Source organism: Suncus etruscus, chromosome 16 (genome assembly GCF_024139225.1).
Source record: "Suncus etruscus isolate mSunEtr1 chromosome 16, mSunEtr1.pri.cur, whole genome shotgun sequence".
Lineage (NCBI taxonomy): Eukaryota > Metazoa > Chordata > Mammalia > Eulipotyphla > Soricidae > Suncus > Suncus etruscus.
The window spans coordinates 4585633-4602539 of NC_064863.1; the positions used below are offsets into that span (position 1 = coordinate 4585633).

General features: G+C 36.7%; 1 protein-coding gene across 2 annotated transcripts in view; it reads right to left on the reverse strand.

Moving 5' to 3' along the window:
- Positions 1-16907, reverse strand: part of FMN1 (formin 1) — a 483837-nt gene that overhangs the window by 91171 nt on the left and 375759 nt on the right. For both annotated transcript variants that reach the window (XM_049789785.1, XM_049789784.1), the window contains one exon: positions 7122-7214. In XM_049789785.1, coding sequence (XP_049645742.1) covers positions 7122-7214 — 93 coding nt within the window. The remainder of the gene's footprint in view (positions 1-7121; positions 7215-16907) is intronic.

Sequence of the window (16907 nt, forward strand, 5' to 3'; positions counted from 1 at the left end):
ATGTTCTGTGAAGAACATAACAGTACTGTATCTCCCATGTCATAAGACCGATAACTGATGCTTCTTGATCTTGTAACCTGTTGACAGTGGACTATGATGGTTAGCTTTCTACACTCTGGGGTTTGAAGTGAGATTACCAATAATTATTCTATTTCTTAGAGCTCTAGTTATGGTCCCTTCTTCAAAAATATGATTAGAGGGGCCAAAGAGAGAGCACAGTGGTAAGGTGTTTGCCTTGCACGTGGCTGACCCAGGATGGAGCTGAGTTCGATTCCCGGAATCCCATATGGTCCCCTGAACCTGCCAAGAGCAATTCATGAACACAGAGCCGGGAATAATCCCTGAGCACCACAGGGGTGTGTGGCCACCCCAAAATAAATCTGATTAGATGCATTTTTGAAGAATTGATTATAAGTTATAATGAAATAAATTTTTATATCCAAGATATTCTGCTGACATGCATTATAGATAATCAGGCTATATTTCACTTAATTTTGGTATGATTTTCCCTAAGAGGATTTAAATAAGAAAACCAGTGAGAGGGAAAAAATGTCTTTGGGTACTTTACAGGATTCAATCCTTTCTCCATTAATTTAAGTGAATAATATGTATACCTACCATGGACAGGACCGGACTTTTATTATATAGAAATGAGAAAGTGAATAGAACCCAAAGATACAATGCAGATATAATGGAGTACTAAGTTATTGTTAAGATCATTCTTTTAGGGGCCGGAGAGATAGCATGGAGGTAAAGCGTTTGCCTTTCATGCAGAAGGTCATCGGTTCGAATCCCGGCGTCCCATATGGTCCCCCGTGCCTGCCAGGAGCAATTTCGGAGCATGGAGCCAGGAGTAACCCCTGAGCACTGCCGGGTGTGACCCAAAAACCACAAAAAAAAAAAAAAAAAAAAAAAGATCATTCTTTTAGCAATCTGTTAGGAAGTCAACTTTATTATTCTGTTCATTTCTCATTTCGTATATTTATCCCTTTTTAACTAGAGAAAACAGTTTCTTAACATTAATTAGAACTCTAATTTCAGCTAAAGTAGTCTATAGGACTCTCATGAATAAAGAATACTTTGGCTCATTCCAATTCATTTTGCTTTAGATCCATTCGTGGGTGCCTGTAAAATAATGGCGAATGAGATAAGACCCAGTGTGGGAGAGGGCTGGTATAAGCACCAGTTTAAGTTTCTAACTCTCCCTGCCAAAGCTATAAATACAAATGACCAATTTAACAGCATGAAAAGACCACCTACAAGAGCCATACCTGGGATCTAATCAGGGAAGTCGCTTTGCACCTTCTTTCAATTATAGGATCCCTGCTATGTTTATGGGGAATTTTAATGTGAGCATCACAGTTTTGAGGTCCATATCATTATAACCATGTTTGATCTGAGGGTGGGAAAACATGAGTCTAAATAACGCCTGCACCAGGTTACTCTTCATTGAGCTGTAAATTGGAACCAACAAGAGCCTAGTGTGCCAAAGCAAAAAGCAAGTAAGGACAACATGTCTTAGATATTCGGAGCTTACAACTCAGAAAAGTGATTCTATTTACATAACTTTTAACTCTTAGCTGGAAACTAATTAAAGACTAGTTAAAGACAACTACCACCATGTTGTCCAATAACATTATTAAAGGACATTTTTAAAAAGGACGATAAAACGTAAGGATAAACATATTTTCCCCACTCAACTGTGGCAACAGGATATGGTTTACAAAAGAAAAAAGTTAGCTGGCTAGAATCCATTTGGTTGTATTCCACTGATGGAGACTGAACCTGGGCATATAAGTCTCCACTACTGAGCTACACCTATGGCTCCAAATTTGTCTTCATATTTCTGTTAGTTATAATATTTTTCTTTTTTTGGGGGGGGTTTACACCCAGCAGCACTCAGGGGTTACAGTTATAACATTTTTCTTAACAATAGTAACAAAGAAGAAAATATTTCCCCCCACAAACACCAAATCAATAAACCCAATCTGACTATGTCATTCCCATAAACACTTTCAGTTCCTAGTTCAAAGTTCAAATCCCTTATCAAGTTCTATTTTGACCCTTAACACATTTAAGGTCTCGGCTTCTCCTTTGCGCTGTAATCTCACCAAATTTCCAATATACCATGTATTCCCATCCTGAGATTTTCAGAGTGTTTTAATCTGCCTTGGATGCCCTGCTACACTGTCTGATGAGAATGTCTACTGCTCACTTTCTTTACCTTTAAAAGACACTTCTAAAGAGATGGAAATATTTTATAGGGATGTCATATATACTAAAAAAAATAAGACAATCTATGCCTTAGAGAGATAGCATGGAGGTAATGCATTTGCCTTGTATGCAGGTCGGTTGTTCAAATCCCGGTATCCCATATGGTCCCCTGAGCCTGCCAGAAGCAATTTCTGAGCATAGAGCCAGGAGTAACCCCTGAGCGTTACCTGGTGTGACCCAAAAACCAAAACAAACAAACAAAAAACCTAAACAGAAAACTCCCTTTTGTCAAAAACTTTCCTGGAAATAAGAGCATTCTTCTTTTGCATTGTAATTATCTAATTATATAATCAATTTCAAAGACTAAATGTCCATATTTCAATGTTTCTGATATTGGGGTATAAGCATGGCTTAACTAAGAATATTTTTTCTTAGTATTGCTTGTAACAATGGTGACTTAAAAAGAAAAATCTCCAACTTTTCTCATACCAACACAAAATATGAAATGGCATATCAGATATGACACTGTACATCAACTGCATGAAACTGTTTAGTTTTTCTTATCAAGCCAGAGAGACAGTTCAGCAGGTAAAGGCTGAGGTGAGTTCAACACCAAGAATCACATTTGGTCCACTGAGCTTGCTACAGATCGAGAAATAAGCCCTGAGAACAATCCATAAGCCCTCCCATTTTTTACTATCCAGGATGGACAATACATATTTATGATGAGTAAAAAAAATTCACAGTTTCTGTGAATCGGTGAAACAACTACATTAAAAATAGGTTACTGAGCTGATGTGGTTCCGTCTTGACTTCACAGCTGACTGATCATATCCAGGAATGGCCAAGCCAAGAATGAAGGACTATTGTTTGGAGTTTTTGGTAGTATATATGCATTACTAAATATATTTCCATTCCAATATATATCCCACTGGTTTCTCTTTTGCTTAACAAACTCTTGTCCAAAAGACTTCCAATCAGCCACCTGATGGAGTACTACACTGCTCTCTCTTTCAGAGATAACTGAAAGATAACAACTTGAGAGCCAAACAATGACCATACTCAAAACAAAAATGGGAAAGGGACTGGCTTGTGAGACTGCATTCCAGTAAAGCAGGATTTCACTGAGATGGCAGAAAGATGACATGAAGAGAAACATGAAGACTTTTGAGAGGACAAAGGCTAAGAGACCCTGTCTAAATAAGCATTGTACAGCAGAAATGCAGTCAGAATCAGGTATAAGATTCTCTAACAGCTATATTTCAAAATAGGTAAGATACTAATATTTTACTTAGTTTTTATTTTATTTTATTTTAATTCAGTGTTAAAATGTGATTTTACTATGTCATCAAAGTTAAACATCAGAAATGAGATATCTGGCATCAAGACTTCAAAATCTGGTTTGTATTTCCCCCTGTCTCAGTTGGGATCAGACACATTTCAATTACTCAATGGCTGCCTGTGGCTAGTGTCATATTGGACAATTTTGGACAAATTGGACACCATGTCTACAATTCTAGACGTTTCTAAAAAACCATTTCAGCTAAGGAATGAGAGAACAGTCACTCACACACTATGCCAACCCTGACTTTTCTCATGACATGATATAGCAAGTGTTTAATATTTATTTTTATATTTTAAAATTCTTTTGGAATGATATTTTTTTTCCTTCAGAGTCTTTTGTACCTATTTGTGGCTAATTTTATTTAAACCATAATTTTTTAACTTTGGTTTTTGGTTTTTGGGCCACACCCGGTGATGCTCAGGGGTTACTCCTGGCTATGAGCTCAGAAATCGCTCCTGGCTTGGGGGACCATATGGGATGCTGGGGATCGAACTGAGGCCCATCCTGGGTCAGTCTTGTGCAAGGCAAATTCCCTACTGCTTCACTATCACTCTGGCCCCTTAAACCATGATTTGAGGTTATTTTTTAATGCGTTTTCTTCTTCCCTTTACTGTGTGGGTTTAAAGAGTGGTCTCCCTTATTCAATTCATATCTTATTCAATTATAGATTTTCCCCCAGTAGGACAATTCCAGTGGGTGAAGACAAAGAGTATATGGTATTCAAAGAGCCTATCACAGTATCTACTATGAGGTAAGAACTGGACATCGATCTGTGAATATATATTAAAAAGTGAACTGAGCTTGACAACAGTGGTTCTCAAACTGCCTCTATACTGGAGTCACTGGGAAGTGAAAAAAAAAATGGGAGGCATTGGTGGTGGGAATGTTGTACTAGTGAAGGGAGGGTGTTCTTTTTATGACTGAAACACAACCACAATCATGTTTGTAATCATGGTGCTTAGATAAAGATATTATAAAAATATTTATATGAAAAAACATGAGAGGCTTTTGTTTCTTTGTATTTGGACCACACGTTCAGGGGTTATTTCTGGCTATGCACTCAGAAATTGCTCCTGACTTGGGGGACTGACCATATGGAACACCTGGGATCGAAACAAGGTTCATCCTAGGTCAACCGCATGCAAGGCAAATGCTCTACCACTGCACCACCACTCCAGTCCCTGAAGATTTTTTCTTAGTGTACTCCCTCTCAAAAAAAAATTGCTGATACCTGGGATGCTTGTGGTTGTTAACTCTAGAGTTTGACTTCAGCGTTAACAGTTTTCGTTTTTTCTTGATTCTATTATGTAGCTAGAGAGACAGGGCTAAAAATAACTACTTTAGGGCTTTCTTAAATTAGCTTATAGATAAGACCCTTACCCCTGTATTCTTGATATAAAGTTCAATTTGATTCACCTCATTTTTCTGTCTTCAGAACAGACTAAAGTTTCTTGAGAAAGACTGAATGGGGGGGACTAACATAACATAACTAACTAGCTAACTATAACTAATTAACTAACTAACATAAACCTATGCAGTGATTTACAAATACCTTTTCCAAATATCAAAGATTTTTAGGGTCAATTCATATAGATCATTTTCAAATGACAACAAAAATCAAAATTTACAATCAAAGTATCTTTAGATACTAGCTGAATTAAAGAAATAAGGATTAGGAAGCCATTAGTAGTATATATACAGGCAAACAATACCAGATAATACAAATCCACAGAGCAGAGTTTTCTAAACAGGTTTTAACATTAAAAATAGAATAAAACTAAGAATACTTATTTTAATCATGCATACATATACCTATTAAAATTATCCATGGGGCTGGAAAATTTATGTGCTTCATACTTCTGGATAATGATATAACAAAGAATAAGCTTTGTAAGTCATATATAAAACCTACCTAATGTTAGCCAGAAGTTTGTTATCACAGTTAAACATTCAACATGGCATTTTGCCTGACAGAATTATTTCTCTTTTTTCAGACAGAATTATAGTTATCATATAGGAGGTTCTGTAATCGCCAAGAAGAAAATGCTGTCTTTTACTTCAATACTAACTTGTCATTGAGAAGGAAGGAACAATAATCTGTCCTCCTAGAGAGCAGCTGTAATAAAGTTACCCTGACTCAGGGACTGAGAATTTCCTTTCCAGTTCCCGAGGTGGTTTGGCTAAACTTTTATGGATTCATTATGCTTAGGTTGTTCTTTATTTTTTTTTATAATGATGTGGTATTATGTGGTCCTGATAATAAATAAAAATAGCACATTGCTATATTCCCAAAGATTCTTAGATGCATTTCCCTAGCTTTCTAGCAAAGACAAAAGCTCCTTCTAATTATCTCACACTTATTGAGCTATAAGTAATGTAAATTAGATTCAGGAGTATGAAATAATTGTTATGTATTTATCATATTTATATACTCACACAATTTACATAGTGCAATACTATAGTAAGTCTAGGTAACATCTATAACTTCAAGATATTTTTCTTTTATCAATATTAAAAATATAATAGCGGTGTTATTTAATTATAATCACTAGGCTGTGCCCTGTATTTTTGGGGGGAATCATCTCACCCATCAATGTTCATGGGTTACTCCTGGCTCTACATTAGGGAATTACTCCTGGTGGTATTTTCCAGGGGGCCCTATAGGATGTCTGGGATCCAACACAGGTAGGCGGCATGCAAGTAAGTGTCCTACCCATTCATAATTGCTCTGGCCCCTGCACACTTAGTTATGACTTAGTTATCTTACACACTGAAACCTTTCCTTCACATTTAGTTTGGTTTCACATCCCAATATAACATTTGAAAAGTCAAGGTAGAAAGTATCCAAAAAGGCTTTTAAATTCACTGAAAGTGAACAACAGAAGTTCACTTATTCCCGTCAATCATAATTACTAAGATTTCTAAGTAAGTCCCAGTCTCAGTCATGGAAGACTTTTATCCAATGCCAATAGGCTGATGGTTAACTAGTGATTAGATGTGTGACATCCACTTGGCTCCAATCTTCCTTTCTGAAGAAGAATAACAACTACAACACAAGCATCCTGTTGTTACACTTACAAAGTCAGGGATATTATCACCTGTCCAGACCCAACAGAAATCTGAAATGTCTGACCTGTCTTCCAGTTAAGGTTTATGGAGAATCCTGAGGAGCCCCAGGAAGATACAAAGAAAAAGTATTCCCTCACAAAGTTCATTAAAAAAAAGGGAGGGGTAATGTTAAAGAATGATATCAGTAGAACGAATTTAAAAGTGGATATATATATACACATATATATGTGTGTATATATATACATATATATGTGTGTGTATATATACATATATATGTGTGTATATATATACATGTATATATATGTGTGTATATATATATATATATGCCAGTCCATCTACCTTGACTATGCAACTGTGGGAAGATAACACTATGGAATCCTGGGAGCTGCTAGGAGTCAGTATGAGTGCAAGGGGGAACAGGTGTCAGAAAATGAGCCGCAGAATAAAGAACCTTCCAGAACACAGTGTATGTGCCCCCGAATCCATCTCTTACCTTTCTGAAAGAAATCTTCTAGTTTGTCCTTGAAAGGCTGGAGATACTCCTTTGGCGACCCCTTGCACACCACTGACATCTGTTTTTCACTCACTGTGAAGAGAATTTTGGTATTAGATTTCTTCAAATATGTGTATTTGCCAAAGTTAAGCTCTGTGTTGTGCATTTGGTTGCCAAGTATGTGGAATTAAATCACTACTTATAATTCCAGGAAAAGAAAAAGAAAAAATACAAATACACTTAAAAATACACAAAAATAGTGAGCTTCACCTATATCTCTTGTTAGGAACAAGGAAATGTAGCGCTCCAGACTTCCCTTCTACAGACACATCAAACTGTTGACTTGAGACAGATAAGATACTCTGCATTTAGTTTCTCAAAAATAAGGAGGGAAACACTACTTAAGGACTTGTCCTGGGAAGTTAAGGATTCTGAATTACAGATTCCTATTGCAACAATAGAATTTTGCAGAAAATTTCCAGACTACAAACTGCAAATGCAAACTGGAAGAACCAAATGAACAATTCCTCATAGCGCGTTCTAAAATGAGAGCAATGCTATGAATATATCTCACCATGGTTTCTCATTTGCCTGTTCTTTTAACATTTCACTAATACATGCAAACTCATTATTCACATGATTTATTTCAAGCAAATTATCTTACACTTACTATCTCTCTCTTTCCAAAACAGCTCTTATTTAATGATATGACAACTATTTATCCAGTAGAAGGTATTTCCCCAAAGTTTCAATATACTTTTGTGGGTGGCACAAAAAGCACTGGGAAGATATACTTTCATTTCTCTAAAGTGAAATGTTGAGACAAATATCACTACATCTTGCTGACCACTGCCAGAAATTATTGACACTGGTTGCACACTAAAATTTTCATCATCAAGAAATTATTTCACCAGGTTCCAACAAATAAAGAAATACTACAAAGCAACTAATGTAATCATTAAAACAGAAAATAGAGGGCCAGAGCAATAGTGCAGTAGAAGGGCATTTGCTTTGCTCGTGGCTGACCCAGGAGGGACCTCAGTTTGATCCCCGGCGTTCCATATGGTTACCCCAAGCCAGGAGCGATTTTCTGAGAGCAATGCCAGGAGTAACCCCTGAGCATCTCCAGGTGTGGCCCAACCCCCCAAAAGCATATAAAAAACAAACAAACAAAACCCCAGAAAATAAAAAGAAGTCACTCAATGTTACCTAAGGTTAGATACCTGACATTTCTCATCCATATTGACAGCTAGATTGCTGACATCCTAGACAACTCTGGGAGACATTAAGATTGTGAAGAAGGTGAAAGCATGATGGAGGGAATGTTTTTTCTGGGCCAATTAAGAATCAGTTACATTTTCTTTTGTTTTGGGGATACATTGGTTGGTGCTCAGGGCTTAATCCTACCTCTGTACTTAGGAATCACTCCTGGCAGGCTTGGGGTACTAGAGAGAGTGAGCCTGGGTGGGTGACATGCAAAGCAAACACCCTACATATACCCTGTTGTATGTTGTTGTTTTTTTAAATCGGTTATATTTTCAAAAGTGTTTAGAGGTAGTTCTGCCTAGGATCAGGAAGATCACAGAACAGTTGTACCTTTTTTCAGGCTCTCAATGGACATCGTTACTTACTGAAGTTTTAACTCATTTACTTAGAATCCTGTGACCATTTTTTCTGATAACTATTCTAGTGTCATCATTTTTTTATAATTTTTTTTAAATTTTATCAAAAGTTTTATTTAATAAATCATGTCTAAATAGTAAGACAACAAGAAAAGGTAAAGACACTTAGAATACAACTGAATTACATATAAGGACTGTATCCAGATTAGAAAAAGTGCTCTAAAACTCAACAATTAAATCAAATTTTTAATTGAGCAAAAAAATTTCATTAGACATTTTACCCAGATGATATACACATGGAAAGTAAAGTCAGGAAAAATATTAACATAATTACTCATTAAGGAAATGCAACTTAGCATAATAATGAGATTCCACTATACAATTAATGGCTTAAAATTTTTTTCATAATGATAATATTTTTTTTTTTGGTTTTGGGCCACACCCGGCGGTGCTCAGGGGTTACTCCTGGCTGTCTGCTCAGAAATCGCTCCTGGCAGGCACGGGGGACCATATGGGACACCGGGATTCGAACCAACCACCTTTGGTCCTGGATCGGCTGCTTGCAAGGCAAACGCCGCTGTGCTATCTCTCCGGGCCCATAATGATAATTTTTATTTTGACCAAAGTAGACTTGTCATCTTTTTTTATGAGGTCCAACACCATTCAGTTTTCAAGATTGACTCCTCATTCTATGCTGAGATCATTCTGGGGCACTGGGGATATACAGGTGCCAGGAGATTCAACTCTGTTCAGCTGGGTTCAAGGCAAGTACCCTACCTACTGTACAGTCAATGTCTCTGACCTTGGACCTGTCTTCTTAAATTGTGCATCACAATGCCACATAGAGTAACTGAACACAGGTCACAAGAATCTAGGTAGAGGTAGAAGTCTCTGAACATGCAATCTGCGAAAATTACTTTAAAACCAATTTTATAAGAAATATGAGGTCTTTGTCCCCAATTCAGTTGTGTACATTAGTTTTCCCATTTTTGTTGCCTTTGGGTTCTTTATTGATACCTTGTTTTGCATCTTTAAGTTCACTTGTGAGAGAAATAATTTTGTATTTATCTCTTTCCTTCTGACTAACTCCATTTAGCATGATATTATCTAGTTGCAACCATGTGGCTACAAATTGAATGATTCTGTTTTTTCTTAGAGCTGTGTAGTATCCCATTGAATATATACCACATTGTTTTGTTTCACTCATCTGTAGTTGGGTGTTTAGGTTGTTTCCATAATTTGGTTATTGTACTAAGTGTAGTATGTTGCATTTCTTAGAAAAAGTGGTTGAGTATAGAAATAAGTTAAGAATTCCCGACTAGGAAACCTTATTGATATGAAAAATTGAATTCTCTTAAAGGACTTTTTGAGAATTGGCGAGTAGCTTCACAACAATATTTACCCAGAGGTCACTTCCAGTGACACTTCAACACCAGGCCTCATAGGCATTTGGCTTAGAAAAAACATGCTGTTTGGATCCAAACATGCCAAGAAAATGCTCATAGGTCATGTTGTGCAAGGAATGGAACTTGTAGGGCTTGTATATGTAGGGCATGCACTCGACCTCTCTGAGCTATCTCTCTAGCCCCTTACTACTTTTGAAGAAATATAAATCTTACCTTGAGATCAGCCAAACCATCATTTAAATGTTTTAATCTATATGTTAGATTGTTGGCCCCTCTATAGCATCTACGTTATAACATTCCACTGACACTTATAAATTTTTCCTATGCGATTTTCCAAGGTGATGGACTAAATGATAAATTCATTGTTGTTCTCTTCTCAGAGTAAAGGTACTTTGAACTAGAACGATGCTAGAGGGAAGAACAGAAGAGAGAGTACGTGGAGCTGGAATGCATCATGCTGATATTAAATGAACTAGGTTTGGAGGACAAGACATATGTCTGGAAGTGCTAGCTGTAGAGAGGGAAAATTTTGAAGATAATTTTTGCATTTTTGTAAGGAAAAGGACATCAAGAGTTAACATTGAGATATATTAAGTTTTCTTTGGTCTCTACATTCAAACTCCCATGCTTGGGACTAAGATATCCCCATGATGATACCATTTTATCCCTCACATATCTTTCTCACATACATAGAAAATCCATAGAGCAACCCAAAATGGTGAAAAGTTTTCAAGTGCATCAGTCAACATTTCTAGTTTCTTGTCTTTTTTACATACCTGCTCTATCATCATCATCATCATCATCACCACCACCACCACCATCACTACTCAAACAAACTTCTATCCCACTTTTTAAAAAAATAGAATCCCTATGTATTACAAAGTTACTCATGATTGAGTTTCAGGTGTACAATGTTCTAATGCCAGTTCATTTCACCAATTTTCATTTTCATCCACCAATGTCACTATTTCCAACCAGGTTCATTGTAAAATATTGCTCTGAAATACTGCAATTCCCATACTCATTTCTATTCTTCTCTCAAAAGTCATCATGCATACTGAGATCCCTAGACACAGAGGCCTGATTGTATCACCCAGGACAGAGCAGAGGTCTTCCAAACACCACAAAAGCACTACCGGGAGAGTAAATGATCCTTAACAGAGTCTATAGTTGATCCCAGACAATACACTCCAAGGGCGGAGAAACCCCATATCTCTTAGGCCAAGTGAATTCCTTTTTCGAATGACCCCAATATTTACTGTGCCAGGGCAGATGGGAAAAAACAAAAAGCACAAAACATTGTTTATTTTTTTATATATTATTTTATTTTCATTTATTATTATTATTTTTATTTACCTATCTATTTTTGGTCAATTTCTCTGTTTGGGTGTGATTATTGAAGTTGTCCCCAGTTATACTTATTCTTTCTCTTCCTTTCTGTTCTTTCTTTATATGCTATGCCATGTTTCTTATATCAAGACCATGGCGTTTTTTAGTTTTGTTTTGTTTTGTTTTGTGTTTTTTTTGTATCTGTTTTTGTTTTTTTTGGGTTTGGTTTGGTTTTTTTTTTTTTTTTTGTGCTTATCGTTATTGTTGGAGTCCTCACTGGATATTTGACACTTCTATTTGTACTGGTGGAATGTTTCACCTTTTTCTCTCCTTCGTTTCTCGAACCGATGATGAGAGCCTCTAGAAGAATTCCGCTTATTTTCGGCGTATTAGACTTTTACCCCAGTTTATTACTTTTCTCTCCTTCAAACAAAACCACGTAACTTGAACTAGCTAGTCCTGCCCCCCCCCCCAGTTAGAGGGGGAAATAAGGGAGGCACCAGGACCAAACAGGTGCAAGACTACTAAGTAGTAGGCTAGATACAGAGGAGACCACATATTCTAGCAACCCTAGGGGTGAGGGAAGAGGATATGGGAGGTAGGACAAAAACGGAGGTGTAGGGAGGACAATTTGGTGATGGGAATCCCCCCTGATTTTATGTAAATATGTACCTAAAATATTATTGTCAACAATATGTAAGCCACTATGATCAAAATAAAATTATATTAAAAAAAAAGAAAAAAAAAGAATTATTGATGAAAAGGACCAAATAAGTCCTATTCTTTACTTACATGCCTTTTTTTCTTGCCCATCAGAAATACATATAATTTATGTTTTAGAGCAAAAAAAAAAAGTCATCATGCAGATTTCACTGAATTGTCCTCAAATGCTTATCCAGAGTTCCATGCATACTTGGCCAAAGTATCTGATTGCCTAACCTTCACAAAATTCTCAAAGTGGTACAGAGTGACTTCCTCTCTTCCTTCTTCCAAGGGGCTCAACTTCTTCACTCTTCAAGCATAACCACTGACCTAAACTGATCTGAAAGGATTCTGTGTATTCAAGGCTACCCCAAAAACCCACTTTTCCAGCCAAGAAGCACAAGCAAAGTAGGTAGTAGTACTGAAGGTAGAATTTCCCCAAGGTAGGCAGTTGCTCAACATTACTTCAGGTAAGTCTGCTTTGAAGAACTGGCATTTTCTTTGAATCTTACATGGTTGCATAAACTTTTCTGATGACTCCCAGCTATGACTCTACAAATATAGCTAGATATATTTAAAAGAACGCTAGAGTCATTCAGCATTTAGATGGAGAGTAGAGCCATTCACCATTTAAATGGAGAGAGTTCTTTACATTCTTTTACTAGACCTCTACTGCATTCCACTTATAGAGTTGATCTCATTTGTAGAAAACTATTTTTCATGAATATAGTAATTTCTGAGGCATGCATGTTGGTGATATGATGTAACTGAATTATGAAAATAATTTCTTCAAAGTTACTTCTTCCTAGCCAAGCAAAACTGAAGGGAGAGCTGGCAAAGGCAAACATTTACAAAGGCAATTCTTTCCCTGTGGTGTGAAAGAAAGGAGTAGACAAGGGGAGCTTTTGCTTTGTTCTGACTGTGGTGACAGAGTCATGTTATCTGCTCTGATCTCATGAGGCCATTGAAGAAAGGATGAATTTCTATACCTGGGCTCATCTGCAAAATGGTAGCCCTCTTCCTAGACATGATAGAAAATGAAAGTAAAGTAAGGAAGGGAAGTCATTTGCAGAAAGTCTGGCATTAGTAAGTGGCCCATAAATTTTATTTTTTATTTCTATGATTTAGTAATAAGTGATCAGGAAATATTACAGCCAGAACAAGAGAATCATAACTGGGATTTTGGTTATTAGTTATGTGCACTCTATTTATAGAAATAGTTCAAGAGCTGATCTCTTACTGAGAACATAAGGAAAATAACTTTCCTCACCCAAGTTCCATCACCCTTTGGGAGAGTTAATTGGAAACTCCTCAGGGATAAAAAGGAGGAAAATTTAGAACAAATCTCCTAGGATCTAGGCTCTCAGCCTCATGGTTCTGAAGTTTGAAAATTAAACCAGTGAAAATGAAAGCAACTTCCCAGTTGTGCTCCACCATCTGGTTCCTTCCTCCTTCCAATGGGCCTGGCCTCTCAACATGGCATGTTGGAACTATATTCCACATGAGCAAAGCAGAGGGCTACACTCCAACTACACTATATATGGTCTCAAGTTCCAGTGGTCAGGCAGCTTGCATTCTCCAGCTTAGTAACTGGCTTATTTGAGATGTCTTGTAGCAGAGATTTCTAAAGAAAATCGATGATGACAACAGAGACTGGTAGTGCATTAATGATGATGGTCACAGACAACTCCTCCCATATCAGTTATTGCTCAACCAGATGATATCCTCACAAAAATCCAAACCACTGAGGCTGCCTCAACATTGGCTGTGCTAGGACTCTGGTTTGTTCTTTTTCTCTCTGGTTATCTCCCTTTGATATGACGAAGGTTCAGAATGTGACCTTAGTATCATGGAGAAGCATCGCCAATACTGTTCTCTATATAGTGTCTATGCCCCAAAATCTCATTAAAACATTACTCTAAATAGAAGACAGACACAAGGAACCAAAATTCTTATGATTCTATTTTAATGAAAGAGCTAGCATGGATAAATCTGTAGAGATAGAATTATGGCTGCCAAGAGCTAGGATAAGGTGGTATAGAAAACTTGAAGGATGGGGCCGGAGAGATAGCATGGAGGTAAGGCATTTGCCTTTCATGCAGAAGGTTGGTGGTTTGAATCCCGGCATCCCATATGGTCCTCTATGCCTGCCAGGGGCGATTTCTGAGCATAGAGCCAGAAGTTACCCCTAAGCGCTGCCAGGAGTGACCCAAAAACCAAAATAAAAAAAAAAAGAAAAGAAAACTTGAAGGGCTAAAGTTAAGGGGTATCAGTTCATGAAGTTGAAGGAGTAATGAAATATTTATGATTATTATGGCAGCTATATGTGTTAATTATATAGAAAGTGATTTCATCTTAATAAGTTTGTTACAAACAAAACTAAAAACTCCAAGTCTTAAATGGAAACTATAATGCACACATACATGAAGAATGTCTGATCTATGTATCTTTTCTAAGGTAGAACAATTTTTCAAATTCTAGGTGTGACTATGTATTTATTACAATAGTTTTAAAATATGAAATCAGGGGTTTGGAAGTAGAGAAAGGGAGTTGAAATACACATGTATTTAGGAAATAACTTACTAATCTTCAAAGTATATTGATAAATGTTGTAAATTATCAGACCCATTAAGCACATAATTAACAAGAGAAATATAAACACTTTTACTAATTTAAAAAATAAAGCAAAGGTTTATTACCTATAGAATATGCCTCTATAAATTGATCTGTAATATATACACTATTCTTAATCTTAAGATATATTTATTCTTAATTTTCCACATTCTTTATTGGTTGTAAACTTATTCAATACAAGTTTTCAGCTTCCTGACATATAATATTTCTTATAAAGGGCCATTGAGATCGTCCTGGGGTTAAGGCAGTTGCCTTGCATGCATCTGACCTAGTTTGAATCCCTGGCACTATATACGGTGTCATATAAATATTTCATATATATTCATATGGAATATATATATGAAATTACTGTGACGAGTAATTCCTGAGCACAAAGCTGGATTAATCCCTGTTGTGTCCATGAGTCCTACCCCCCTTTTAAAATAAGCAAACTATCATAGGGACTAAACGAAATATACTTCTGAAAAAATACTTTGTGCAAAGAATAATACAATTCTCTATGAAAAACTTTTTTTTCTGAGGTATCAGTTTACAATAAGAAATATTTTTATTCATTTAAAATATTCAAACAGTCCTAAACCTTCGCTAGAGAAACATAGCTAATATGGATTTATTTTTGTTTCCAAGAACAACAAAACAGTGACAATCACCAAAAAAAAAACTCTTTGAAAAATGTTGACAGGCCTTAATATTTATGTGTTTAATAAACCACAAACCATTTTTATAAATAGGCTAATCTCCTCACAGCCAATCCGTCTTTAAAAAATTACCCATACTCGCTTACCACTGCCTTCTGGAACCTCTGAATGTACTTTTTCTCTAGTGTAACACTGAAAAAATACTCTGAAGTCTCTTAACGGCCCACATATATGTGTCTTGTTTGTTTTCTTCAGTGCCTAGGACTGAAGTCCAGAGCTTCGCAAATGCAACACAGGTTCTCATTGCTCACCAAACTCCAGCCTGCTGTCACTATCCCCATCCTTTAAAAATTAAAAAATATTTTTTTATTATTTTAGAAGGCTCATTTGAGTTCACTGCTGAGCAAGAGCCCACTATGTTCAACATTTCTTCTATCCTGAAAACTAAATATCCTTTTGGGGTTGTGTTCCCCAGTTCCTGACTTTTCCTCTAACTGCTATTTTCTTACAGCCTCATCCTTTTACGCACAGCCATTAAATACTAACATCCGTAGACACACATTTTCCCCCTTTTAATGTTGTGCTTTCTTTCTAGAAAATCTGATATATGAGTGGGCAGTAGCCATAGTTAGGATGGTGACTCCCGTGTTTAAATCTAATGCACATTTCTAAATCCAACAGAAGTCTTGAAGTCATCCTTCCCATATCACATTTTAGTGGTATCTTTCTCCAAAATCTTTTGACATCATCCTTGATCCCTCCTGACTCATGCTGTATATTGAAGTTAAAGGGTTATACAATACACGCCTGATTTTGCCAATCCTGCCAATCTTCCAGCAACTCCCTCATTAGGATATTTCCTTTACAGTGATAGTTTCCTCTACCTCTTAGAACCAAGGACCAGTTATTAGTTAGAGGTAGTTAGAGGTTGCTCTGACCTCAGCTCAAAAGTTCATTTCACTAGAATTTCTTTCATCACTCTACTACTAAGTCTCCTCTGTTACATAAACTTGGAGCACTGTAGTTTTCTATATTCTACAGGTAAAATTACACTATAATTTTAAGATTGTATTTTTCTCATTAGGCATAAGCTCTATATGTTGCATATTATCATATGCATAACCCAAAGAAGGTACTTATAAGTATTTGTAAGTACAATGACAACAAAAAGAATAAAAGGGGGGCAGGGTGATGGAACAGACGTAGGGCATTTGCCTTGCATGCGGCTGACCCAGGATGGGACTAGTGGTTCGATCTCCCGGGGTCTCATATGGTTCCCCCCCACCCCCAGCCAGGAGTGATTCTGAGCACAGAGCCAGGAGTAATCTCTGAGTGTCACTGGGTGTGGCCCAAAATACAAAAAAAGAATAAATGGCCTATTGGAGAATTGTCTTATATACATTCAGTCCTGATGATAGTGCTTTGAGGGAACCTAATGACATACCATACATACAC